The sequence below is a fragment of the Lissotriton vulgaris genome, chromosome 8 (genome assembly GCF_964263255.1).
Source record: "Lissotriton vulgaris chromosome 8, aLisVul1.2, whole genome shotgun sequence".
NCBI lineage: Eukaryota > Metazoa > Chordata > Amphibia > Caudata > Salamandridae > Lissotriton > Lissotriton vulgaris.
The window spans coordinates 1,536,033,664-1,536,059,826 of NC_141696.1; the positions used below are offsets into that span (position 1 = coordinate 1,536,033,664).

At 45.4% G+C, this 26,163-nt stretch overlaps 1 protein-coding gene across 1 annotated transcript in view; it reads right to left on the reverse strand.

Moving 5' to 3' along the window:
• The window catches only part of LOC147700308 (uncharacterized), a 249,147-nt gene that overhangs the window by 167,732 nt on the left and 55,252 nt on the right, over nucleotides 1-26,163 (reverse strand). The window contains exons 5-7 of the mRNA XM_086935681.1: nucleotides 25,565-25,666; nucleotides 25,372-25,479; nucleotides 12,321-12,416 (exon numbers count right to left, since the gene is read on the reverse strand). Of these exons, the coding sequence (XP_086791807.1) occupies nucleotides 12,321-12,416; nucleotides 25,372-25,479; nucleotides 25,565-25,666 (306 nt within the window). The remainder of the gene's footprint in view (nucleotides 1-12,320; nucleotides 12,417-25,371; nucleotides 25,480-25,564; nucleotides 25,667-26,163) is intronic.

Genomic DNA, 26,163 nt, shown 5'->3' on the forward strand with positions numbered 1-26,163 from the left:
TCATAGCCCATGCTGCTGAAGCCTCCATCACCCAGTCTCTGCAGCGGCCACCTCCATCAGTTCATCACCTCTCCTGCTAAACTCCCTCCCCTGCCTCCTGCTGCCATATTCCTCACCCTTACCTCTACTGCCACCACCTTTACACCTCATGCCGCACCGCCACCAATGCCCATGTCTCTGTCAACAGCACCCCTGCCATCTGTTACCACCAACACAGTCCTTTAATATACAGCCATATCTGCTGACCCAGTCAGCTAACTTAATTGCCCCATCTCTCCGGACATCAGCTCCATCATCCCTACTGTCTCCAACTGCACTGTCCCTGCCTCTATTGCCGCCAACTCCATCACACCTACCCTCCCACCTCCATTGCCTGTTTTGCTTCTATTGCATTTGTATCAACCCTAGTGCTGTTGCCACCCCTCCATTGCACCTGCCTCTGCTGCCACTGTCTCCACCACCTCTGCCTCTGCTACTACCTCCTGTGCGTCTGCACCCCCAACCACGTCCACTGACCCCCAAGCTCTGGCACCTGGCATTGCTACAATGATGGTTGGCCAGTAGGGGGCTGGCAGGTATCAAGCTGCTCTTTGGAGGCTTCAGCAGTGTATGAGCCCTAGAATCAGGACTCAGACGATGAGTGGGAGGATACAGATGGCCTTGCTTGTATAGCAGGGCAGTTTGACCATTGCACTTTTCGAAACAGGGAAAAACGTGAACAGTCAATGAGGCAGAACATTGCCTACAACCTCCTGAGGGCCAGTGAAGGCCTTGCATCACTCCCTGAAATGAGGCATACCCTCTGGAAGCTGATGAGTGCAAAGAGGCTAGGTCGGCAATCAGACCCTGGACACAGGCCTCCTTAGCAGGACAGCAATAGGTGTGCTGCTTGCCTGAGTTTTTTTATCGTTCTTTTGGTTTCCAAGAGCTCCTGCCCCTTTGACCTTTTGCACATGAAACCTTGTTTCAATCGCTGACAGCAGTATGTCTCCCTGGTGTCATAAAATGACGACATCCAACTGGTGATTGCCCTGTACAATAACCCCAGCCAAGACAAAATAACATTTAAAGAAGATATCTCTGCTATCGCGGAATGAATGACAGCTAACTTTTTGCAATTGAACTCCACCAAAGCTGAGATTCTCCAGGTTGGCAAAGAATCCCATCTCTGGACTAATGAATGGTGGCCCCTGGCTCTTGGTGACCCCCCTGCCCCAAAACCCGTGGTGAAAATTTGGGCTTCATACTTGACAAAGACAGTAATCTTGAAACACAAGCCAAATCAGTGGCAGGGAAGTGCTTTGGACTACTGCGCGGCATCAGACCGAGTTTGGGTCTTTTTGATGCCCAAACACGCCAGTTGATTATTCAAGCCTCTATCCTGGTTCGCCTGGACTACTGAAATGTGATTCTTCTCGGCTCCAATAAATCCGTGCTTAACCGACTACAGTGGGTCCAGAACACGGCAGCACGCGCCATCTTTGCCTTCCCTAAGTACAGCCATGCCTCTAATCTCCTCCACCACCTACATTGGCTGCCCCTCGAACAGCGTGTTTGCTTCAAGGCGCTCTGTATCACGCATAAGATACTGACAGGAATCGCCCCAGACATTCTAGGCGATCTGTGCACCCTCTACATCCCACCGTGAGCATTGCCCTCGGCGAACTTGTGTCTTGCACGTACCCCTTGCATACGCAGTACCAGATCCGGTGGCCGCTCCATTAGACATCTGGCCCCCGCCCTATGGAATTCTCTCCCCCTACACATTCGTAGTAACCCTGATCATCAGGCCTTCAGACATCTTGTGAAGACCTGGCTCTTCTCTCAGGCCTAATACCTTGGGTCTGGTCCCCTGCTTAGTCTTGCTCCAGCGCTGGGACGCCTCTTTGCCGAGGCAGCCATGCGCTTTACAAAAATTTAATTTAATCTAATCACACTTTGGATAGAGGTGTGCTGTTTTGCACTGCTTGAGTTTTCTGTTGTTGAATATTTTTTTCCACCAGAGAGCATTAATTTCTTGTGTATCAAACTGTGCAAGCAATAAGCCCAACCAGGTGAACAACACTACATATTATCTTCTTCTAAGAGTTGCTAAAAACTAAGGACCTGATCTAGAGTTTGGCAGATGGTGTTCGTCTGCATGGCGAAGGACATTAAGTCTGCCATCCCAAGGGTATTCTGCATGCCAAATTTCGAAATGAAACCTTTCCCGGTGGTCCTCTCTCCACATTGAAAGGAACTGCGGACACAGCAGTTCCTTTCACTGTACTACAAGTTTGGGGTACAGCCACCATCAGATTTGATGGCCGCCCATCGAACATTTAAAATGTTTTTATTTTTCAAAAACAAACTCCCAAAGTGTCTGGTATGTAAGACGGAGGAACACCTTGCACCAGGAGGAGGGACTCTTAAGGAAGCAAAAGGCCACACAGGAGTTGAACAGGGACAACAGGCCTCAATGTTTGCTCTTCAGATGCTTATTGGAGTTTCTGGAGGTAGTGGAGTAGCCAATGACTCCCAGCAGCCACTTACTTGCCTAGGATAGCAGAAGCATCACTCACCTACCTCATCCACCTCCTCCACCTCCCATTCCTTGTAGCTGATAATCAAGAAGGCTATATTGTGCTACCCAGTTGCTTGTAGCAGGATCACATTAGCGTATGCAAAAATGGGTTATTTGGTGCTGAATGGACATAGCAAAGAACAGTTAACCCCTTCCAGGCTGATGACAGAACGGTTCCGTCATCAGCTACGGGTGAGCTGTGCTGATGACGGAACTGTTCCGTCATGACTCCGCCCGCGCAAGGCGGAGTCAGCATGGGCGGGGAATTCGCGCCGCACGGAAGCGGTTAAAGAATGTGTTACATGGTGTCAGGTGGGGGTAGCTGACCGTCCAGAACACCAGGACTGTTGATGTTCGGGTGGGAGTTAGGAAAGGCAGCTGGAGGATGGGTTGGTTGGGGTCCGGTGGGGTTTAGTTAGAGATGGCAGTCAGTAAAAGCAGTTAGAGAATGTTAGGGTAGGATGAAGTTGGATGTAGCAGCCGGGGAACAGGAATTGTTGGGTTTAAGGTTGGAAGTGGGACAGTGCGACCAGGGAGGGAGTTAGGGAGGGTTCCGGAAGGGGCTATCAGGGGAAAGGTTTTGGGTTAGGGCGAGAGGTAGATACAGGCAGCTAGAAAATGGGTTAGATAGGATTGGTTTAGGGGCAGACCTACCATGGGCCAGACGGGTTTGAAGTAGAAAAAGACAGGTTGGGGGGACAGTTGGAGGCCGACTGGAAATATGATATAGCTGTCTGGGTAACAGGATTGTTAGGGTTAGCGTCGGAGGTTAGATAGGGCAATTTTGAGGTAGATTAGTTGGGGTTCAGTAGGGGATAGGATGCAGCAGCCTAGCAACAGGGATTCTTGAGTTATGCTGACGGGTATAAAAGGTCAGTTTTCGAATGAGGCTACCAGGGGGCAGAGACTGTTGGAGGTAGTGTGGACGGTAGGTAAGGCAGCTAGGTAAAATGTAGGTGGGTTGGGGGGGTGATTCGACAGGGCAGGTTACACTTATACATTTTTAGGTCAAACATATCTTGCAATGTTTTAGGAGAAAATTGTTCAATTGTGTTACGAGTATATAGTAAATTGATTTAAATGTGTGTGTAGCATTTGCCAAGGGGTCATGGTATCAGGAGGCTGATGTACGCACAACAGCGTTATAACGAGTGGATTGGTGCAGGAAAGAAGCGGAGAAAGTGAGTATTGGTGTGTACTACACATATGACCCATTTCTTGTGTATCAAATTATGGAAGCACACACCATGTGACTTTGGTTGGTGTGTTGAGGTTTTCAAGATAGTGGGAGGGAACAAGCATTGATCCTCATGCAAGAAGCATCGAAAACCACTGCGAATGGTATTTTCAGGATGCTAGTTTACAAGGCCCTTACAACTTCAGAACTCCTGAGCTGGGTTCAGGAGATGGTGCTCCTTCACCAGTTCCCACGTTTTCTGCCATGTAGGTCAATTTCCTCAATGCACTTTGCATCATCTTTTTCCAGGTGTTTTGTGTGTGGAGATAGCTATGTAATTAAAATGCCTAACTGTTTCTCTAATGCAGCTTTAAACTCCTGCCTACTTCTGTGTTGGAATCCATTTTTTTCAGTGTCCTACTGTGTTCACACGTTTTCATTTTAAGAATAAACATTATTTTCGATTTTGACTTTGTGCTGTTGTTTGTTCCCCTTTAGTTTTGTATATTTCAACTATCTCATACATTTTTATTCACTTCTTCTGCTTGGGGTATTTTTCCATGCTGTACACTCGTGAATCAGAATAGGAACTTTAGCGAAGAAGAAGAGCTACATTCCTTTTCCAATACTTTGAAGATCGCCCTTTCAGATAAAGCTCCTATGTTAGTGCAGTGAAATGGCTTTCCATGAGTGGATTTTTAGGAGACACAGCAAGAATTGCAAAGTTTGACTTCTCTGTGGATACCTTAGTGTATTAGATGATATGGCTTCTGAATAAAGGTTTTCCCATTTTCACAGGTTTGCTATGTAATCACTCCAGTGTGCTATGTGGTGCATTCTAGTAAAACTTTTTTCACAGTCAATGCACTGAAAGGATCTGGTAACTATGTGTACTCTTTGATGCGTTAGAAGAGGTTGCTTGTGGGGAAATGCATTCTCCCTCTCACAATTACATGTTGCCCTACAACCTTACCACACTCAATGTATTGAAAGTGTCTCTCTCCGGTTTATAATATTTTATTAATAAGATTCAAAATTCCAGTCCAGCTCTTCTCACGCACTGAGCCGTGACAGTGCCTCTCAAGGATCTGTTCTTGGGTGGTCTAGAAAAATGTACGTTTCAATAAAGCTTTCCTCGCACTCACTGCATTGATGGGGCCTTTCTCACAGGTGCGTTCTTTGGTGGACGAGGAGAGTTTGCTTTTGAGTAAAGCTTTTCTCACACTTCATGCACTGATAGGGCTTCTCTCCTGTGTGTATTCTTTGATGCTTGAGGAGAGTTTGCCTGAGAGTAAAACTTTTATCACACTCATTGCAGTGATAGGGTCTCTCGCCTGTGTGTGTTCTTCGGTGTCTTATAAGAGTTCGCTTATGAGCAAAGGTTTTATCACACTCTGTGCAATGATGAGGCCTCATTCCTGTGTGTGTTTTTTGATGTTCTAGAAAATCTGACATTTGACTAAAGCTTCTCACACAGTTTGCGCACGGATATGGCCTTTCTCCTGTATGGGTTCTTTGATGGTTTAGAAGAGCTTGCCTGTAAGTGAAGCTTTTCTCACACTCAGAGCACTGGTAGGGCCTCTCTCCAGTATGTATTCTTTGGTGAGTTAGAAGGTTTTGCTTTAAATTAAAACTCTTTTGACACTCATTACAATGATATGGCTTTTCTCCTGTGTGAATCATTTCATGCCTTCGAAGGCTTTGCCTTCGAGTAAAGCTCTTCAAACACACAGAGCAGTGAAAAGGCCTTCCTCTTGTATGAAACCTTTGATGCCAAAGAAGACTTGACATTTCAGTAAAGCTCTTTCCACACTCGGTGCATAGGTAAGGCTTCAGTTTTATTTCTGGATGAAGTCTTTGATGGGCCAAAAGAAGTTCCTTCCTGTTAAAACTCTTCTCACACTCAGTACAGGTGAAGTTTCTCTCACTCTTGTAGACTCTTTTTAATGAGCATGTACTGGACTCTTTCTCAATCAAACATCCTGTCTCTGAATTGGGCGCTGAAGAATGAAAAGAAAAGTAAATATCATGTAAGGGACAGATTTTATAAAATAAAAATTACATAACTTCATTATTACAACAGATGTTGGAACTGATGATAAATGGGGAGGATGACAGCAAAGGCCTACATTTTGATGGTGCAGAACTCTGCAATGGCAGAGGGGTAGATATCGCTAGATAGGGGGAGAGGACAGAGGAGATGAGATTTGTGATTTGTGGGGTGGCCAGGTTGGCGACGGAAGGGTTAATTAGATCTTAAGGGCATGAAGAGAGTGCAGCTGAATCATTTATGTGCAATAGAAAATTATGCCCCCAGATTTTGTCAGTAGAATATGCCCATATTCAGTGTTTTCACACCTGTCCTGTATTTGTCACTGCAGTGAACACAACAATATTTGAATCCGCTGGAGATGCTATTTACTTTTTTAACATTTATCAGCAGTGAGACCCAAGGTGTGCACCAACATTGTGTTGCCACCCACAGTAGAGGGTGGGGACTGCTCCTTCATGCCAGGCTATGAGCAGACTGACTTTTGCAAATGAATTCGGATCTCAGGAAATATATCTTTTCTCAGCATTCGTGGAGAGGATAGGTGCTTCCAAGACACTCCTCTGTAAAATATCTACACTTCCGGTAACTGGAAGGAGACCTTCAACCAACCCATGGTGTGTGGTACACTCAGCATTGTGTGTCATATGTTCCATCTATGATTCACTTGTATATAGGATATCAAAAGAATATTGTCCAGGATGGACACAGTGCCCTACTATAGTGGACAGAACCACAATACCACAATACAAATGTAGTTTCTGGGCCTTTGTCCTACATCGGATAAATGCCAAACCAGTTGCTGTCATGCACTGCGCAGGAGTCTCCAATGTAGGATGATTTGTGAATTACCTAGCAACTCTGAAGATCCTAGCTAAGTCTGCCTAACATCGGACACACAAAATCCATAAAACCATAATAGTGGTTTGCACTTCCCTGAAAAAAGCTTGCCATTTGGCTAGCCCTTGCTTTTCGTAATGGACTTCCTTGAGCACACCTATGAACTTCTGAAGGAGTTCCTGTCTGCACCAGCACAGAGAAATGCTTTGCAAGGGGCATGGCCCTGTTGCTAATGTATCCCTTTAACGGCTGGGACCAAATCCTAGAGTCCAAAACATGCCTTCTCCTTTCAAAGGAGAGAAACTGACCCCCTGACTAAGAAGACCAGTGATGGAGCACCTTGCATACCCTTGCATGGAGGGCATGTTGAGGAGCTGGGCCACTTAGGAGCCAGGAAGACCTTGTAGCCAAAAAATAAAGGCCACTGTCACTGCACTACCCATTGTCCCTAACAGCGCTACCGAGGACCATACCAACACAACTACTAACCATCACACTCCTACAAGTGTGACAATACAGACTATTCCAGGCTCCAAAGCGCTAAGAATGGCAATGGTGGCGGGCATCAATCATTGTTAAATTATATTGAACTAATAATTGTGGTTGTGCTCGTCTGCAAATGAGACAAACAGCATCACCTTGTGGCATACTGTCATAAGTTCTGCTGTTGACAATTAAGTGCCGGTGCCGAGCACCGGAAACCACTGGTTCAAATTAAGCACTGAATATTTAAAACAATTCATAGAAGTTATATAATTATACATGTTAATATGCAGTTACAGGACAGAGATATGAGCAATTGGAAAGCAAGCTTAATTTCCATTATCATGACTCCGTAAATATTATAAACATATGGTTACTTTAAAAAAGAGCATTGTAAAGTTTAATTACAAGTTAGTAGAGCAGGAGTAACAGTTCTGAATCCCATTTGTCATAAAATATAGAGTAACCAATTACGTTTAGAAGAGACATAAGATGAGAACAGCAGCAAAAAGTGATTTTCATCAGTGGAAGTTGTGTCGCTGAGCGTTATCTAACATAACAGCTCTGCAAAATTCCGAAACAAAATTTAAGAAATGAAATCTTATCCACCTGATACTCACAACCTCACCTATGTTAAACTGAATATATAGGTCAGTGCCAGGGGGGGGAGCGGGGGGGGGGGGGGCGGGGGAGCTATTTTTGAAATTTTGTTGCACAGGACCAAGCCAAGAAATAATTTTTAACCTGTCCTACCAGAAAAATTGTAATCATTAATGTAATTGATGAAATTTTTTCCTGGCTAAGGCTGACAGAATGCGTGATACACAGATTTGCGTTCGTTTGCATCAAGGCTGTGTTCTACGGGTGATGCATGTGAGCTTCCGTGAACCCACCAATGGATTTCAACACAAATCCATATCTACAAATACTTATAGACATGTATTTGCACCAAAATCCTGCACCTCCCGGAGGCTGGTGAAGAAGGAGAAATATTTGTTATGTCTGCTTGTTTTTTCTCTTTGCATGTGTGCTGCGTTTTGCAGCACAAATGTAAAGAGGAAATTGCATTCCAGCATTCGTTTTGTGCAGGTAGGGGTCTGTTCCTGAACAAACATTATGCTGACCACAAATTCGGACACCACTGCTCTATAGCGCAAGCCTGTAGTAAGTGTGCACTACTTCTTTGTACATATGGCGCAGTTTTGACCTAATAAGCTGATGCAATGCAGCGCAGTAGCATTGCTTGCTGCCTTGCATTAGACAAAAACTTTGTAATTCTGGGCCCAAATGACTTTTGCTGACAATTATCAAAGGCCTGAGAGGACTAGTAAGTCGAACAGTATTTTATTGGGCCAAAGCAAGCTTGGTGACCATATCATTGCATCTTATTTCCACTAAAGCACAGCTAATAGAGTTCTTGGCATGAGGTGGGTTAACCAACAACTAAAATATTTTCTGTCATGCCCAATAAAGGTGTTTCCCAAAAAATTTCAAAAACAAATTTTCCCATGAAAACTGACACTTGTTTGGGATTTGCGTATCAGCGGTATTTGCGACCGAGCTCAGTCGCTACCCTGGGAAAACAACTAAACACAGACATTCCTGAAAACTAGATTACCAGGACACTACAGTGTGGTATGACTTGTAGGGACAAAACAATGTATTCTTGCCCTGAATATCTTGCAAACCTTAAACTTTGCTAAAAGAATGTTCTTTCCTCACATTTCTGAGAGGGAAAGGTCCAGAAACCACCCAATGTTCCGACACTTCTCCCAATGAAAGCAGTGTCTAACTTGTGTTACCTACGACACGATAGGCCCCAAAAAAAACATTGAAACATCATATTTTTGCTCTGAGAATTGACCCATTTTGATGATGTGGGTGATTGCTGTATCGGTGCTGTCCTTTGCCCCACTTAGACACTGAGGACACTCCAGGGTTGAGTGACTTGCCTGGACCCCACAACATTTTCTTACCCAGAATGTCTCACAAATCTCAAACTGTGGCTTAAAACATGCATCTTTCTTACCCATATTTCTGTAAGAAAAAGTTTTTGAATCCATTGGTATCCTGAAATTCCCATCACTGAGCATTCCCACACTTCTCCTGCTAAAAAAAGGTATCCTACTTGTGGGATAGGGATTATCTCGCACAACAGAAATGGAGGAAAAATTTAAACAAAGTCAATGTTGTGAAAACTTGCACATTCCGGAACTTTCTTCCACAGAATTGTGCAGAAAAGCATGATTTTGGATAAAGTTTGCTGTTTACAGGGCATTCGGAGTTAGGGAATGTAGTGCGGTCCACACAAGACACCATCCTGCTGGGCTCACTTTTATAATTTGCCCTAGCCTCTGGTGGGCTTTTAGCCCCCCCTGAGGTGTGCATATCGGGAGTAAAACCTCCAATCTGCACTTCACAGTGCGGTAAAACGTCTGTTTTGCCCATTTTGAGGTACGGCCATGGCCCGATGCCAGAGTACGACAACCCAAACACTACCTCTTCTTTTTTTAATGTATCCCTGGTGGTCTACTGAACTTTCAGTACCCCTGGAAAGTGATTTAGTGGAAAGACTGCATAATTTGTTTTCGTAGGGGAGCACCTGTCCTTAACCTAGGGCGCCCCTCTCCCTCAAAAGTATCCCTGGAGTCTAGTAGGTAAACTGTCCCAGGGCCTCAATCATTAACTAGAGTTCCACTTGGGAGAGAACATTGTGCCCTTTCCAGCGCTAACTCTCGTGCATAATTCTGTCCTCCTCCCGAGCACTGTTCAAATTAAAAGCAGACTGTGCCTAGTAACGCCATTTACATTTGTTACAGTGACGTCAATGTGCTGTGCGCACTCCACGTAATAGTAACAACAAACAGTGTTTTTGATAAGAACAGGAGCTAGGTCTATCAGCCCAGTTAGATATATAGGGACCTTACGATATCGGTCAGAAAGGCTCCGAACAGCATTCGGATTATCCTAACCTATGTCGGAACCCATGTTTCCGACCGACTCAGAAACATTTCTGACCGATTAAGATAGACGGTAACCGTTTCAGTCTTTCCTACTCGGTTATAAACGACCAATGTCGGATTCGGACAGCCTTTCTGAATCAGTCTGTCCGACACAAAACGGCTGTCGGAAACGGACTTTGGGGGCCCATAGAGGGCCCCCCTTAAACCAGAGGTCTCCGTTTGGGCCAGAGGGTGTACCCCCTTTCCAACCATGCACAGTGTGGTGGGCACAAGGGGGTGCCATCGACAGGGTACAAGGTTTTCCGCAAACACCCCATTTTTCAATCAGAGCCTGTGTAGTTGGTGAGAGCACATGCTCCCATTGAAATCAATCGGAGTCCGACCGAATGGTGTTTGGAAACATCGTAATCTCCACCGGAACTGTGCTACTATCGGGCATCGCCACACCATATGTTAAAAGTCTGCGTCAACCCAGGGACAACAAGAGCTGGCTCCCTCAAAGTATAAAGCCAAGTATTCAGTGATTTCCTAAACTGCAGAGGATCATTACCCAAGAGCCATTGATCCAACACTGTAGTTTACATTTGACTGCATGTACATCTGTATATAAGGAGAATGTGCAAGTAATTTCGGAACTAAATAGCATTGCTGGACTGGGCTTTTTCTTGTTTGGTAGTGTGTTGCCCTGCTCCCTTCAATACTGGCACCGTGAAGCAGCTTTGTTTTGTCTTCTTAACGCAACAGAACTGGTGATTTTATCAGCTGTTCATCTGTAAAACATGAAAACCTATTTACCGATTTAGGACAGCAGGTTTTCCACCATTTTCAGTGGTGCCTCTGTGACCAGTTAAACTGCAGTGGTCAGTCACAGAAATGCACAAAGCGTTCCTTATATTTGGGGAGAAAGGTTCCTAGAACATTTGGGGGTACTTTTCAAATGGATCCCGGAGTTGTACACCAATTTGTGGGTGCATATCCAGGATCAATATGATCTCAACAACAGTGGCCAAGAGTCATGAGGTGAGTCACTGGGGTTGGCAGAAGTGCATCTATACTGAATCACAGGTCAGACTCTGAAAAGTACATTTGAAAAGGGTGACTGAGCCATATCAGAGTGGATGACGGAGCATTTTTTACAGCTAAATGCGTAAAAAATAGAAATCTTGCTGTTTGGCGCTGCACAAACTGCCTGATCCCCTGAGTGGTGGCCAACAGTGCTGGACCCTGCCCACTCTCCCTCAGCGGTGGCCAAAAATCTAGGGGTCCGACTGGATGCTCAGCTATCTATGAAGAAGCAAATTTTGAACACTGTAGGGACCTGTTTCCATACTTGGAGTCTCCTACGTATAGTGTTTTTATGGCTGCCCTTCTCTGTACACAGAACCCCAATTCAGGCCCTGATCATTGGCCGCCTGGACAGCTGCAATTCTCTATTGGCAGCCGCAAACGAATCTCTGCTTAGCAGATTGCAGATTTTCCAAAATGTGGCCACATGCCTGGCCCTCAAGAAACCACCATGCACTTCCCCCGGGCCACTGTTGAAATCCCTCCACTGGCTCCCTATCAGCCAGAGAATAAAACGTAAGCCCTGCTGCCTAGCCCATAAAGCTCTCTATGGTGCGAGCCCAAGCTATCTGGCTGACAAGGTTAAAATTTACTGTCCGAACCACTGTCTCAGATTGGAAGGTAAGGGGCTGCTAGCGGTCCGGCGCTTTAGAAAAATTCGATCAGGAGGCAAAACTGTTGCCTATTTGGCTCCAAAATATTGGAACACCTTACCAGAGAGCTTGCGCACATGCAACAGTCTTACTCGCTTCAGGAAACTCCTGAAGACGGAATTGTTTAAAGCCTAGTGTGGTGGCTCGTGCCTGTCCGACTCTCGCTCTTCGACAGCGTGGAGATACCCCTTCGGGGGTGATTCCTGCACTTTACAAATACAATACATACATACTGTGCAGAATTCTATCTGTTGTTCGTAAAAAAACAAAAAAGTGAACTAATGCACATTAGGGACTTGTTTTCCTTACGTTGCTTCTTTTGGATTAGCTCATATTTTCTAAATCTTTATGTTTGTAGTCATTCACAAGCATATCAAGGTGATACTGAAGGTTTACAAGAACCAATCAGAGAACAGCTTTTCTTTAGACTTCAATGACAAAAAGAAAACGTTCTCTAATTTACAAATTATCAACACATGTCCCCAGCACTCCACCCCTCCACCAATGACCGGTGCACATCACTCACCAGTGTTTTCGTGTTCATCCTCCGTCGCGCTCTGGACATGTTCTTTACTGTCCTCTGTAAAGAACTGTGAAGTTCCAAAAGAAAGAACTGGATCACCTGAAAGAAATATTTAATAGCTGAAAGAATCGCATGAAATCCTAGCAAAACATTCCATCTACTGCAAAGGTATTCTATTAAAACAACTGCAATATGGGCCCAGAACTGAGTTGTTCTAGGTTATAGTATTTTTTTAAAGCTTTATAATTTCACTTAAGATACAAGTAACATCTCAGGCCATCAATATACATATTTTTTCTATAGCTTAAGGTGCAACACATCGATGCCACCGAAGAACTACTGCGTACAGTACATTCATGGTATAATTAACCTTTATACTGATGGGAGTCAGGCTGTATCCCAGGTGTGTTGTGGCGTTCATCTTGCCGTGTTAGTGTGCCGTTATGGGAGATGCACTTTGCTGTTGCGGGTCTCGAGAGTGCTCACACTAAGTCCAAGTCCCTCATGTTTTGTTGACTCGAGTACCCAGTGCTCACTATCTACTACTTTGTTCCATCTTCTGAAGGGGTCAGGAGGAGCTATTATTCGGGGGTTCTATGTTATTACTTTGTGTCTTAGTCGAATGGGAAGATACTCAGTAACCCTTATCCCCCCGTCCAGGCCCATTGGGGAAACTGCAGAATATGCTGTTGGGGTCTCAATGTACCTTAGAAGCTCCACTAGCCTTCTTTCCACCATCTCCCCGCCTCGCAATGTCTTCTTCCACTGCTGCGTCAGTTCTGGTGGCCCTCATTCTTACCTCTTAGGCTAGGACCCATTCCCTAAGATGCCTCAACCAACACCCTTATGAGAGTTCCGAGGCTGTATATAATGATTAACTATTCATCCAACTCCTCACAAGTAATAGTCCTAGGCTTTACAATTTACATTTCATTTTCGTTTTCAATTTCATAATAAGCAGGCATTGCTTGAGAGTGCGTGTAGGCGTACTACCCATTATGATATGTAATTTTTTTCTCACAGTCCTCAAGAATTCCGTCACTGCCCCACAAGACACGTCACGTGTATGAAGATACTACAGTCTTCCCCACATCTCGGAAATACTGAGGACCTTTCCAGATAAGTTTTATAAATTGTCTGTGACATCATGTACATGTAGAGTTAATAACAGGATTGCAGTCATTTAAATCTAGCATTAGCCAATAGTTCATTAACTTGAGCAAAAGCTGCTTCCCATTTCCTGTCAAATAAGGGTTACTAAAAAAGAATCTGTCATTTCTGTCTCACCGTTAAAGGGGACCACTGTTTATCTGCTTTGGGAGTCCAATCTACACCTTCCGTTCAGTTCCAGCACTGCTTCTAATGTGGGTGCTAGGTTAGGAGTCATCTGGAACTCATACCTTAAGTCCATGGCTGCCTTGGCCACTTTAGTGTAATGTAAAAACTGTTCTAGTCCAACAGCAAACACGGTCTGCATCTGAAAATAAAATGAACGAACCCTCTGGAAATAAATTTAATGTGTTGCCTCCCTCCCTCCCTCTGTATGCGGACATGTCTTGTCCTATCCATTTTAACAATGGGGGAGAGCAGATCCTCTTTGAACTTGCAAATGGGGGCCTCTGCCGAACTCTCATAACCACCGTCTCCCAGACCTCCCCCGGCAGCTGTACGAAGTATGTGGTGGTTCGAGAGCACTCTTGTCGTATAAGCTTCTCCACAAATGACTCAACACCAGGGTAGCTTCAGCCAGTCACTTCTTCCAATTGTTTACTTCTTCCAACCAACTAGCTGTTGGAGTTTAGAAGCCATATAATATTTATTTATTTTATTTATTTTATGCAATTTATTGAGCGCACTATTACCCAAGGGTGTCTTGGTGCTTGACAGAAAAACTGAAGGTTAGACCAGGAACATTGATGGAATCTAGTGGTTAAATTAGCCAGGTCTTCAGCTGCTTCCTAAATGATATTAGTGTAGGAATGTTCTTAAGGTGACCAGGCAAGGTGTTCCATAATTTAGCCGTGGCTACTGCAAATGATCTGTAGCCTTCTTGGTTTTGACTACCTTCAGAAGGTTGGCATCAGCGGATCTGAGAGTGTGTGATGGTCGGTAGGGGCAAAGGGCATCTTTAAGAAAGGATGGCACTTTTTCATGAATGCTTTTGAAAGCTATACACAGGGCTTTGAATTTAATTTGTTGTCTTACCGGTAGCCAATGAAGTTTGCGAATGGTGTTGGAGATGGGTTTGAATTTGGGTGTGCCTGTAACGAGTCTTGCAGCCGCGTTCTGGACCAGCTGAAGTTTATTGACTATTTGTTCTTGAGCATTAAGCATGAGGGCGTTACAGTAGTCGACTCGGGACATTAGTAAAGTTGAGATCAAGGTGTTTATGGTGTTTGAGGGAAGTTAGGGTTGAAGTTTTTTGATCATTTTGAGTGTGAAAAAGAGGCAGAAACTATTGAACTGGCTTGATGGGTATATGAGAGTTTGTTGTCAAAGATTACACCTAGGTTTCTAACCTTGGTGACAGGATTAGGAGGAGGGCCAAGGTCTTGAGGCCACCAGGTGGGAGACCATGCGGGAGTGAGTTTCCCAAACACCATCACCTCGGTTTTATCCGAGTTAAGCTTCAGACAGTTTGAGTTCATCCAATTACGTATGGCAAGCATTCCTTTTTGGAAGTTGGTAGCAACTTCCATTCCGTTGTTATTAATGGCCAGGACAAGCTGTGTGTCGTCTGCGTACGATGTTACTGATAGACGATGAGCTTTAATGACCCTCGCCAAGTCCGCCACACAGATGTTAAAAAGTGTTGGACTCAGCGAGGATCCCTGGGGGACTCCACAAGGTAATGAAAAGAAGTCCGGTGAGAATGCGCCCATGGAAACCGATTGCTCTCGGTCTGTCAAGAAGGATGCAAGGAGTGAGACGGCATTTGGTGAGATTCCGGCTTTTCCGACACGATCGATAAGAATGGAGTGATCGACCGTGTCGAAAGCCGCGGAAAGATCAAGCAATATGAGCACCGCGGCACCTCCTTTATCGAGGATCATTCTTATCTCATCTGAAGCTTTTATTAATGCCGTTTCCGTGCCGTGTCCCTTCCTGAATCCAAATTGGGAAGCATCTAAGCAGTTGTTATTATCTATGTATTCAGATAGTTGAGTATTCATGATTTTTTCAATGATCTTAGATGGGTAGGGAATACATGCTATGGGTCTGTAACTAGTGACTTTGGAGGGATCTAAGGTGTTTTTTTAGCAGTGGCTTAATTACTGTCTTTTTCCATATGGTAGGGTAGGTGCATGATGTAATCATGGCATTAAAAATATCTGCAAGAAAAATTGAGATAGTCTCTGGGACCATTTTAAAAACTGAAGGTGGACAGGGATCATTGGGTGAGCCAGAGTTAGTGGTCATCATAAGTTTGTGAACTAGCTCAGGCGAAGTGTGATTAAAAGAAAAATTGGGAGAATTGGGTGGTGTGGATTTAGGTATGGTGTGAGCCTGCTGTGTATCATTAGTGAGTTTATTAAAGTTGGAATAATTGTCACAGACCTTTTCTTGGAAGTAGGTAGAGAGTGCATTGCACATAGGTTAAGATGCTTCTGTGGTAGAGGATTTGTTGAGGCCGGAAAGGTGGGAGACGACCTGGAAAGGTTGTTTAATTGAATCTTGGGCTGATTCAATTTGATTGTTAAAAAAAATGCTTTTCGAAGTGATGATCGATAGTTTGTAGTTCTTTAACTTCTCTTTATACCAACTTTTTTCATGGGGGTCATAGTTATTACGCCACTTGCGTTCTTGTCGTCTGCAACTTTGTTTTTCTAATCTAAGGGCCTCAGTAAACCAAGGGGCAGAGTTTGACAGTCTATTGGCAGAGCGTTTTTTTATGGGAACGGAAGTGTCGGTTGCAATCTTAATGCATGTGGTATAGTGAATGGCTGCGGTTTCTGGATCAGAGGTGTCAATTTCTTTCAAGGGGCCTAACTTATTACTAAATTCGGGAATATTGATATTTTTCCACGATTTAAAAGTGTTAGGTTTACAAGGTTTCGTGAGGGATGGGGTAATAGGGAGAGTATTGAAGCAGACAGCGGAATGATCTTTCCATGTAAGTGGTATTATGTTCTCTATAGTCAAAGAGTTAAGATTGGAAAAAATTCCATTTAACGTATGTCCTGTTAAGTGCGTGGAGGAGTGGACAAATTGGGTGAGGCCTGCTGCATTCATTTCGGTGAGGAGGGAGTGAGTGTCAGGGTCCTCCTTCATCTCTAGGTGAAAATTAAAATCACCTAAGATGGTAAAGTTATTTTCTCCAGGTATTGGCTCTAAGAGGTGACTAAGAGAGGATAGAAAAGTAGAGCGGGGGCCTGGGGGGCGATAGAGCAGAATGCTTCTAAAGGAACTGGAATAGGGAGTAACAAAAGTGAAATTCAGAGCCTCGCAAGTATTCGTTTTTAAGGGTTCTGTGCGTAGACGAAAAGTGTCGCGATATATAATCGCTATCCCCCCCCCCCTTTTTAAGCGATCTGTCGAGTCTAATGTTAGAGAAACCCTCCGGAGTGGCTGAGGTGAAATCGGGGTCAGACGCCTGGTCTCCCCAGGTTCCAGCTTTCAATAAAGTGTGCAATCTCATACCTGTGTTTCGGGAGTGATCGAACATTTAGAAGGGCTAGTTTGATGGTGTTAGGAGATTTGTTATGAGGTGGAATAGCTGGAGCTGTTAGGTGGGGGTGGTCCATAATATGAAATGCACAATGGGGACGGGTATATGGGGCATAATTGAGAGTATGTAAATTCGTTGAGGCGCAGTGGGTGTTATTGATGTTAAGTGATTTCAAATAGCCAGCATCGTAGTAGATACCTGCGTATGAAAGACGAGATGTCTGTGGACCAGGGGGGGTGGCTCGGACGGGCGCAGAAGGGCTTGCCTTTGGTGAGCCTTTGGCGCGCCTTTGGCGCGCCTTTGCCCGTCCACTGCGCTTCCAGGGAGGAGGTACCATTTTATAGTGGTCAGGGTGGGAGGGCCGAGCAAGTAATCTGCTCGCCCTCTGACTCACACAAGATGGCGGTGATGGTTATCTGTTGCAGTGTTGAATCAGCTGCTGTGGCCCCAGCTTCTACGCGGTGAGCGCAAGCGTGAACAGAAGGTAGGAAGTGCTCAGAGAATAATTTTACAAAGTAGTAACACACAAAGTACAATTTTTAAAAGTTTCGTTAAAAAATTCGCTGTTCCCGGCTCACGCCTCAGGAACCTTGCAATCGGTCTGTTCGTAAGAAAGTTGCCGAGTGAATGGGCTGTTTTATAGTGGTCAGGGTGGGAGGGCCGGGCAAGTAATCTGCTCGCCCTCTGACTCACCCAAGATGGCGGTGATGGTTATCTGTTGCAGGGTTGAATCGGCAGCTGTGGCCCCAGCTTCTACGCGGTGAGCGCAAGCGTGAGCAGAAGGTAGGAAGTGCTCAGAGAATAATTTTACAAAGTAGTAACACACAAAGTACAATTTTTAAAAGTTTTGTTAAAAAATTATATAATATATATAAAATATAATTCTAGATCTTGAGACCTGAGATCTCCCTCATGGGGTGTAACTTCAATGTATTCAGGCTCACCCGGCTGCCCCTTGAAGGAGGCAAGAAGCCCACTGTATGGCAGGATTTTTTTCTTTATGTAAAATAATGAGGTAGGTGCGGCCCATCCTGACATCTGGCCAAACCCGCCCCACTCAATGAATCATAGCATTTGTATAGCGCACTACTCACCCGGAGGGTCTCAAGGCGCTTGGGGGAAGGGGTCTGCTATTGCTCGAACAGCCAGGTCTTGAGTTGTCTCCTGAAGGCGAGATGGTCCTGGGTTAGCCGAAGGCGGGTGGGGAGGGAGTTCCATGTCTTGGCCGCCAGGTAGGAGAAGGATCTTCCTCCGGCGGTGGCTCTTCGGATGCGTGGTACGGCGGCGAGGGCGAGGCTTGTCGAGCGTAGCTGGCGGGTGGGCGTGTAGAAGGTCAGGCGGTCGTTGAGGTACTTGGGGCCCAGGTCGTGGAGGGACTTGTTTGCGTGGGTGAGGAGTCTGAACGGGATTGTCTTGCTGACGGGGAGCCAGTGCAGGTCCCTCAGGAGGCCGGAGATCTGGCTGCGACGGGGGATGTCCAGGATGAGTCGGGCGGAGGCGGTCTGGATGCGTTGGAGTCTTTTCTGTAGCTTGGCTGTGGTTCCGGCGTAGAGGGTGTTTCCGTAGTCCAGTCGGCTTGTGACGAGTGCCTGGGTGACCGTCTTCCTGGTTTCGGTCGGGATCCAACGGAAGATCTTGCGGAGCATGCGTAGGGTGTTGAAGCACCCTACGCCTTAGTCTTTCTGCTCCCATGTGGATTAAATCATCCCAAATGCAAGCGAGAGGATTTGATTCTTTGTGTGTTGTGAGAAGTTGACCTGGTATATGCTGTCCACTAATTAAAGTGGGCACCTTGCAACAGTTAACACAACCTTTATGGTGATTTAAGCGGTAAAAGATAACCATAGAAAGCTATCCAAGTGGTAGCTGTGGAGGACAACCTTCAGACTTAGACTTCAAGGAATTTTAAGCAGCTTGTTTTACCAGAACGCCGACCCCACGGTTATGGGTAATTTCCGTCCCATCTCCCTTCTCCCTTACTTGAGTAAGGTACTTGAGACACATGTGACCAGCGTCCTCAGTTCCTTTATTGAAGACTCTAACTTCCTAGACTCCCAGCAAGCCGGGTTTAGACCTTCCCATTCGACAGAGGCTTTTATCCTCTCTGTCATGGAGGAACTTCGTAGAGGCGCCGATTCCAACATTACCCAAGCCTTGGTTCTCCAGGATCTATCGGTGGCCTTTGACACGGTCGACCACACCATCTTGGTCGACCGTGTCAAAGAGGCGGGCATCAGTGGGACGGCCCTTAACTGGGTCCGCTCTTTCCTGGCGGACCGCCACCAATCGGTCCGACTCTCCCAGTTTTCGGCAGACAGGATGATGGTCACCTGCGGCGTCCCGCAGGGTTCGTCCCTGTCACCACTCCTTTTTAACTTGTACCTCACCCCCCTGATCCGCTCCCTCCGGGGAAGGAATGTCACTGCATTCAATTATGCAGATGACATTCAGCTTGTCTTCAATCTCGACTCCTCGGATGAAGCGGCCCAAGACTTCCAGTCCACCCTCTGCTAGATCAGTAATTGGATGGGCGCTCACCATCTCAAACTTAATCCCGACAAGACGGAGCTTGTCCTTGTCGGAGGCCCATCCAATCCCTGGAATTCCACCTTTTGGCCCCTTTCCCTCGGCCCCTCTCCTCGCCCTGCTGACAAAGTGAAAAGCCTGGGGGTTTACATCTCCCATGACCTCTCAATGCAGCACCAGGTCAGTGCTACTGTGTCCTCCTGCTTTTTTCAGCTTAGGAAGATCCAGAAAATAGCCCATTTCCTGGCCACTGAAGCCCTCACCTTGGCACTGCTGGCATTAGTCATCTCTCGGATCGACTATGCCAACGCTCTGTACGCTGGCATCCCACAATACCAAATCAACAGATTGCAGCTGATACAGAACCAGGCTGCTCGCCTGATTTACCATCAACCTAAACATCACCACGTCCGCCCTCTCCTCAAAGCCCTTCATTGGCTTCCTGTATCGGAGCGTTGCAAGTTCAAACTAGGCTGCTTGACTCATAAATCTTTGGCCGGCATCGGTCCCTCCTTTATCTCCTCCCTTCTGCACCCTTACGCTCCCTCCAGGCACCTCCGTTCCTCTCACCATGCGCTCCTCCAGACGCCTAGATTCAGGCGTAAAAAACACGGAGGTCTCAGATTCTCCTTTCTGGCCCCATCATTCTGGAACGCTCTTCCGCTGGAACTTAGACTCTCTCCTTCCTACTCTCACTTTAGGTCTCTCCTAAAAACTCACCTCTTCCGCAGCACCTACACATAAGTTTTCCTCTCCTCCCCTTTATGCCTCTCACCGAATAAGTGAACAGCGCCAAGAAACCGTCCGGTGTATGCTGCGCTTTATAAGTAATTTTTACATTACATTACATTACATTACAGAATGCAATCTTACTGTATTGGTTACATGAAAGGAGAACGACACAGAAGTTATAAAAATATGTATTTATTTTTATAACACACTCTAAATAATTCAACAGTATCTGCTACACGCAGATAAACGCATAGCACTCAATTCGTAACACAGAAACAAATAGCACTAATACACAGTGTGCTCCATGGGAAGACCAACCATATGCTAAAATAGTGGTATAAGAACGACGACTCGAGTCAAGACAGTGTCTAGAGGATGTAGAATCTCTCTGAGACCCCAAAGAACCACCCAAGGTGAGTAAGTAGGGACCCCACGGAGGACGGGTGCAGTGTGTGAACACGACCGCGTGATCCGTACAATTCTATGGGAGAGTCGAGGTTGGGGTTTTAAAGTTTAAGGACCCTTCTGAGTGGACTTTGAAGTAACCCCGTGGAGATTAGGAGGTTGGAGAGCCACCCCACCCGTGGATACCGTAGTACCAGACTTACCTATCCCAGGAAAGCCGGGTGCGTAGGGTCGAAGTGGTGTCCGAAACCACAGTCAAACTCAATGGGGGACTTTGAAGAAGAGCGACTGCAGGGAAGAAGGAAAGTGTCCATTGGAATCCAAAGGTGGATTCTTGATGAAGAGTACCTGAAAGCAGAGAGGAAAAAGTCTGGGTCACTCAGGCATGACCAGGGGCTCGGTAGATGAATGGCCACCGATGTCGGATGTTTCAGGTGCGAAGAGAGGGTTCTTGACTCTGCAGCCACAGGGACCAGGAGACGTTGAGGATGACCAGGAGCCGTATACAAGCTGTACAACGAAGGATGAGAAGTGCTGAGGGGTCGGTGTCCGGCTAGAGCACCAACAAGCCTAGGCAGCGGCAACCCATGAAGAAGGTCAAGAAATGTTACAGTTCGGATCAGCAAGGTCCAGGAGACTCACCAAACACAGGGGAGTCAGGGCAGGCCTGAAGCAACCAGGGGAGCCCAAGAAAAGCAGCGTTGACCCTCAAGAGGACCCACAGGCCGGAGGCACAGGAGTCACGAGGGGACCTCGAGCAGTTTCCCAAAGCAGCAGCCCATGGAGCACTCAGTGCAATGAGGCTCGAGTTCTTTGGTGGAAATGGTGCCAGAGGACAGGGCTACTCGGAACCCAGTGCACTTGTTTTGGAAACGCCAACAAGCATATGCATTTTCAAAAGTACGCGGTGCACAGGGTTACGGGTATTGCAGCCCCCACAAGGGATTCTGTCCTCAAACTTAGTGAAAGGTCAACTCGGACCTCGAGGGACTTGGAAACCCACCTCTTGTGTTGCTGGAGCCTTCGTAGTCCACAGGAGCTCAGGAGCTGCAGACCGGTCAATTGCAATGTGGTGCCTGCGGTTGCAGGGGAGTGATTCCTTCACTCCAAGGGAGATATCTTCAGTTGTCCTTGATGCTCCACAGGTCCTGCACGGATTCTGTATTGGGCACGGGCAAAGATGATGCTTCAGACTGAGAGGGAGGCGAAGTCTGGCCCAAATGAAGTCCAGAGTGTCCAAAAGGTCGAGGTTCAGTGGTTTCTGGTTCAGAATCTTGTCCACAATGTTTGACAGCAAACACAATAGGGTTGCTGTTTTAGAGTTAGTCATTACACAGTCGCATCATGCCACTCTATATGTCGTAAATGACTGATACACTGACCATCCGGTATAATGGAATCCATAGGCAGCAGGGGTGCTCTGCTCATGCAGTGGCACCCTCTCACTTAGAACCAAGAACCCTGCCTTCAGGATTGATAAAGCCTACATTAGGGGGTCAATTATAGGTTTTAAGTGCAGTGACCCTTAGATATACTAAACCTATATCTAAAGTAAAAGGTACATGCACCATCTTACACAGGTTGCAATGGCAGGCCTGTAGTTCCATTTTGCGTGGCCTCTGGGGTACCTATGCCCTGGGTACCATATACTAGGCACTGACAAGGGTACCCCAGTATCCAATCTGGACTATACAAGACATAACAGTTTAGGGAGAAAGCAGATAGACTGGGGTCCTGATAAGCAGGATCCCAGTCAGACTAGTCAAAAACAGTATCACATGACGCAAAAAGTGGGGGTAACATAAGAAGCAGATCCTACTATCCTACATGTGTTGTTTTCACATATGGACCAGGAGAGAGTGGCTAAATCCCAATATTACCCTACTTGCTATGGTGAATGGCTTCCCCTTTTTGGGCTTGGAGAAGCCGCAAGCTGGGGAAACCTATCAAACCCACACATTTCTGAAAACTAGACACTCGGAGGAGTCTATTGTGGTTTGCCTTGAGTGGATCTCACATTATTTTCTTACCAACAGGGCCTGAAAACTTCAAACTTTGGCTAAAATCATGTATTTTTCTTGAATTTTTAGGACATAAACGTCCATAATCCACAGGGATCCAGAAAGTTCCTACCACCAAGGATTCCCCCCTTGTCTCAATAAAAACGCTACACCACTGTGTGGCTGGACCTAGTGCTCACAATAAGATTGGATCAAACCAGGATCAATGGTAGGTCTTGCAGGGGGCTCCCACTGACCTTGGTTTGATCCATTCTGGTCGCGGGCACTAAGCCCAGCCACACACGGGGCAGCGTTCTTTCAGGACAAGTGGTTTACCGTTTGGTATTAGGAATTTTGTGGATTCCTGCGGATGTCAGAAGTTTCCATCACAGAAGTGTTAGGAAATTCAAAACTTAAAATGCAGCTATATTTTGGCTATTTTCTCTGTCCTTTTCAGAGGAATCCACAAACCTTGAGTATCCTTAGAATCCCCATGACATTGGGAAAAATGCGCACAAATGTGGCATGGATACCTTATGTGGAAAAAGTTATGGAGGACTACGTGCAAAGTACTTCAAATAGCTAAAAAGGGCTTAGAACTGCCATGAAAAAGACTCAATAGTTAAGAGATTAAACGCCACTAGTGGCACGCAGTACGTATTCACAACAGTGTCAGTGCAAACATGGCTTCAGGCCTACCCTGTGTAGCCTGACCATACCAGTGTAAAACTGCAATTCAACCTGTCAAAATAAAACCCTCATAAATGCCAACAGGCCATCCCTATCTAGGCCTCAGAGCCCCCAGGGTAGGGTGCATGGTATTTAAAAGTAGTACAACTAGAAATGTAATATTAACATGTTCTTGCAGTGACTAGCACCTAAAATATATTTTTCACAAACAGGATTGCAAATTATAAATCCTAATACTGTATCTCAGGAATCGTTCTAGCTCAAAAAACATAATAAACAACTATTTTTAATAGGTATAACAAATCCAATTCAAGGATGAAATATTAAGGAAAAGTAACTCGTTTGCATTTGTTCTCCAACTTCTACCAGCCAGGGATTAGCAATTGAATGGATGTGAAAAGTGTGTTAAATGCCTCCTAAAGGCAAACAGCGGGTTAATGTGATTGACAGATTGAACTGAATGGGCAGGGGTGACGCTTTTGAACGCAGAAGAAAAGTGGGGCTGGGAGCATCTTTTTTATATTACAGTGTCAAATCTTCCTTGGCTGTCGATTCCTGCTATCCAGCTCTGAAGCGTTTACATATCACACTTGAGGCGCCCATGAAAGGCAGAGAACAAGAGAACAAAATGGCAAAACAATTCTTGTGGATCCCCGGTCTGGTTGCTAAAGGATCCTGCATTGTTCCATTAGATTTCAGTCTCTAGGTATTACATATAACACTTTGGGGCACACTTGAAACGCAGAGAACAGGATGCCAAGACAATTCTTGTGTATACACAGCCTGGCTGCTGACTTCTGTCTCTGAGTTTTTTGTATGTGCAATGAATGCTTCAAATTTGATTTGGGTGTCAGATGTTGGTGGAGACTAGTATTACTATAGTACACTCCCTCCACACGAACCCAGTCTTCAGAGCACAAGGTCTCTCCAGTGAGGGTGAAGGCTGTCTGGCGCTCGCTCACTCCTTGTGGTCTAAATATAGGCTGGAAGACCTAACGAGATGTCAACGTCCGGGGCCAGAAAGCGAGATTGTGCATGACAGCAGTTTAGCGTAAACCCGAGGAGCACAGAACAATTACTCACTCCGGCAACCGACACCCACTCCAAAGTGACATGATTCGGTATCACGTGTGTGACAGTAATATGAGTAAGCGATGGTCAATGGAACCAACTTGCACATTAGGAACGGTGTGCTTGAAAAATAAAATTTTAAGTTGAAGTGACAAGGAAAATGGTAGTCCGGGAGGATAATTTGTGCTTGCCATATATACGGGAGGGAAAAACAAGCTTCTGATTGAGGTCAGTACATACTTCTTAAGTTGGTTTTAACTGATTTTTGCGAGCCAGCAAATGTACAGCACCATTCTCCAACATGACAAAAGAATATAAAGCGCTCCTTAAAACCACAGCGCTTAAAAACAACACAAGATAAAGAGCGGCAGCGCTGCTTAAACAAAACAAAACATGAGTTTGCAAGTTTAGGAGAGAGCATGTGGGGAAAAATAAAACAACACAAGATAAAGAGCGGCAGCGCTGTTTAAACAAAACAAAACACAAGTTTGCAAGTTTAGGAGAGAGCATGTGGAGGAAAAAGTGCTTAGCAAATAATTAAAGAAGTGTGTGTACTGCCGCCAGTAAAAGATCCAATCCAGGTGGGCGGGGCCAAAAGGGGACAGGGTGGCAACCAGGAGGGATTGAAATGCCTCCGGTGCAATCATTGCATTGTCTTTTGCATAATTTGTGACGCCAAACGAAGGGCACGAATGAGAACTGCAGGCGGAGCTGAGACACGGCTTTGGAATCCGTATTGATTCCAAGAAGCCCTCTGCATGGCGAGAGCAGCGCATGCACTAGCCAGGCCAAGACCTAAAAAACAATGATACGATGAGGGAAAATAAACAAAAGAACCATACATGAGTGACCATATAAAGTGAAGTCACTATGGACGAACAGACTGCTAATGAGTAGAGAAAACATACTAATTAAATGAAGGTCGGCACATGTCTGGCTCAGTGGAGTGTCATTTATTCACCTGCAGGATTGACGATTCCTTCGATCTCAGAGTTCAGTTGGCCCACAAAACAGGTCTCTACCTCCTCTTTGATGTTTGATGAACTCAGAGATGTGGTCTCTGCCATCCCTTTAAAAGACAGGACAATAAATATTTGGAAATCAATGAGACTGAAAGATATGTCTGTTGCATGGAAGGATCTTGTGTAACTCACCTGTGTTTACTTGTAGCACTACCATCTCAGGATGGAAAAATGTTTCGTTGTCAGCAGTAAAACTCTCTGAAGGCCTTGAAGTAGCAGCTGGATATGGATCACCTGAAAGAAAGAAAAAAGAATAGGATTAACTCTAAGATCTCAGCAGAGGGCCATGAAGAATTGGATGAAACAATACATTCAGATTGCTTTGCAATGCCATTTCAGTGAACTAAGCAACAACTAAATTACATGAAGTTTACACACTGCACTTTGTTGAAGATAGGAACTGACCCTTTAGTAACTTATTTTAGTGAGCTTGTATTAATAATGTGTATATGTTTACATTCTGTTATAGGCAGAGAAATGTGAAGTTTACAAGGCTACTATATGTATCACAAGATGAGGTTTTTTTATTTGTGAAATACAACTTTATTTACCAATGTCGCCTCTGGCTTATTGTCACAGGTAGATACTTGCTTTCCCACCACTTGGAGATCTCATGTTTGTATAATTTTTCCTGAGCGCACATGATATCTGTACTTTTGGATGGCTAGTCCGAAAAGGTTCTGCTACTGCTTGTACCGAGTTCTTCGATATCTGCATCATTAAATAACTTT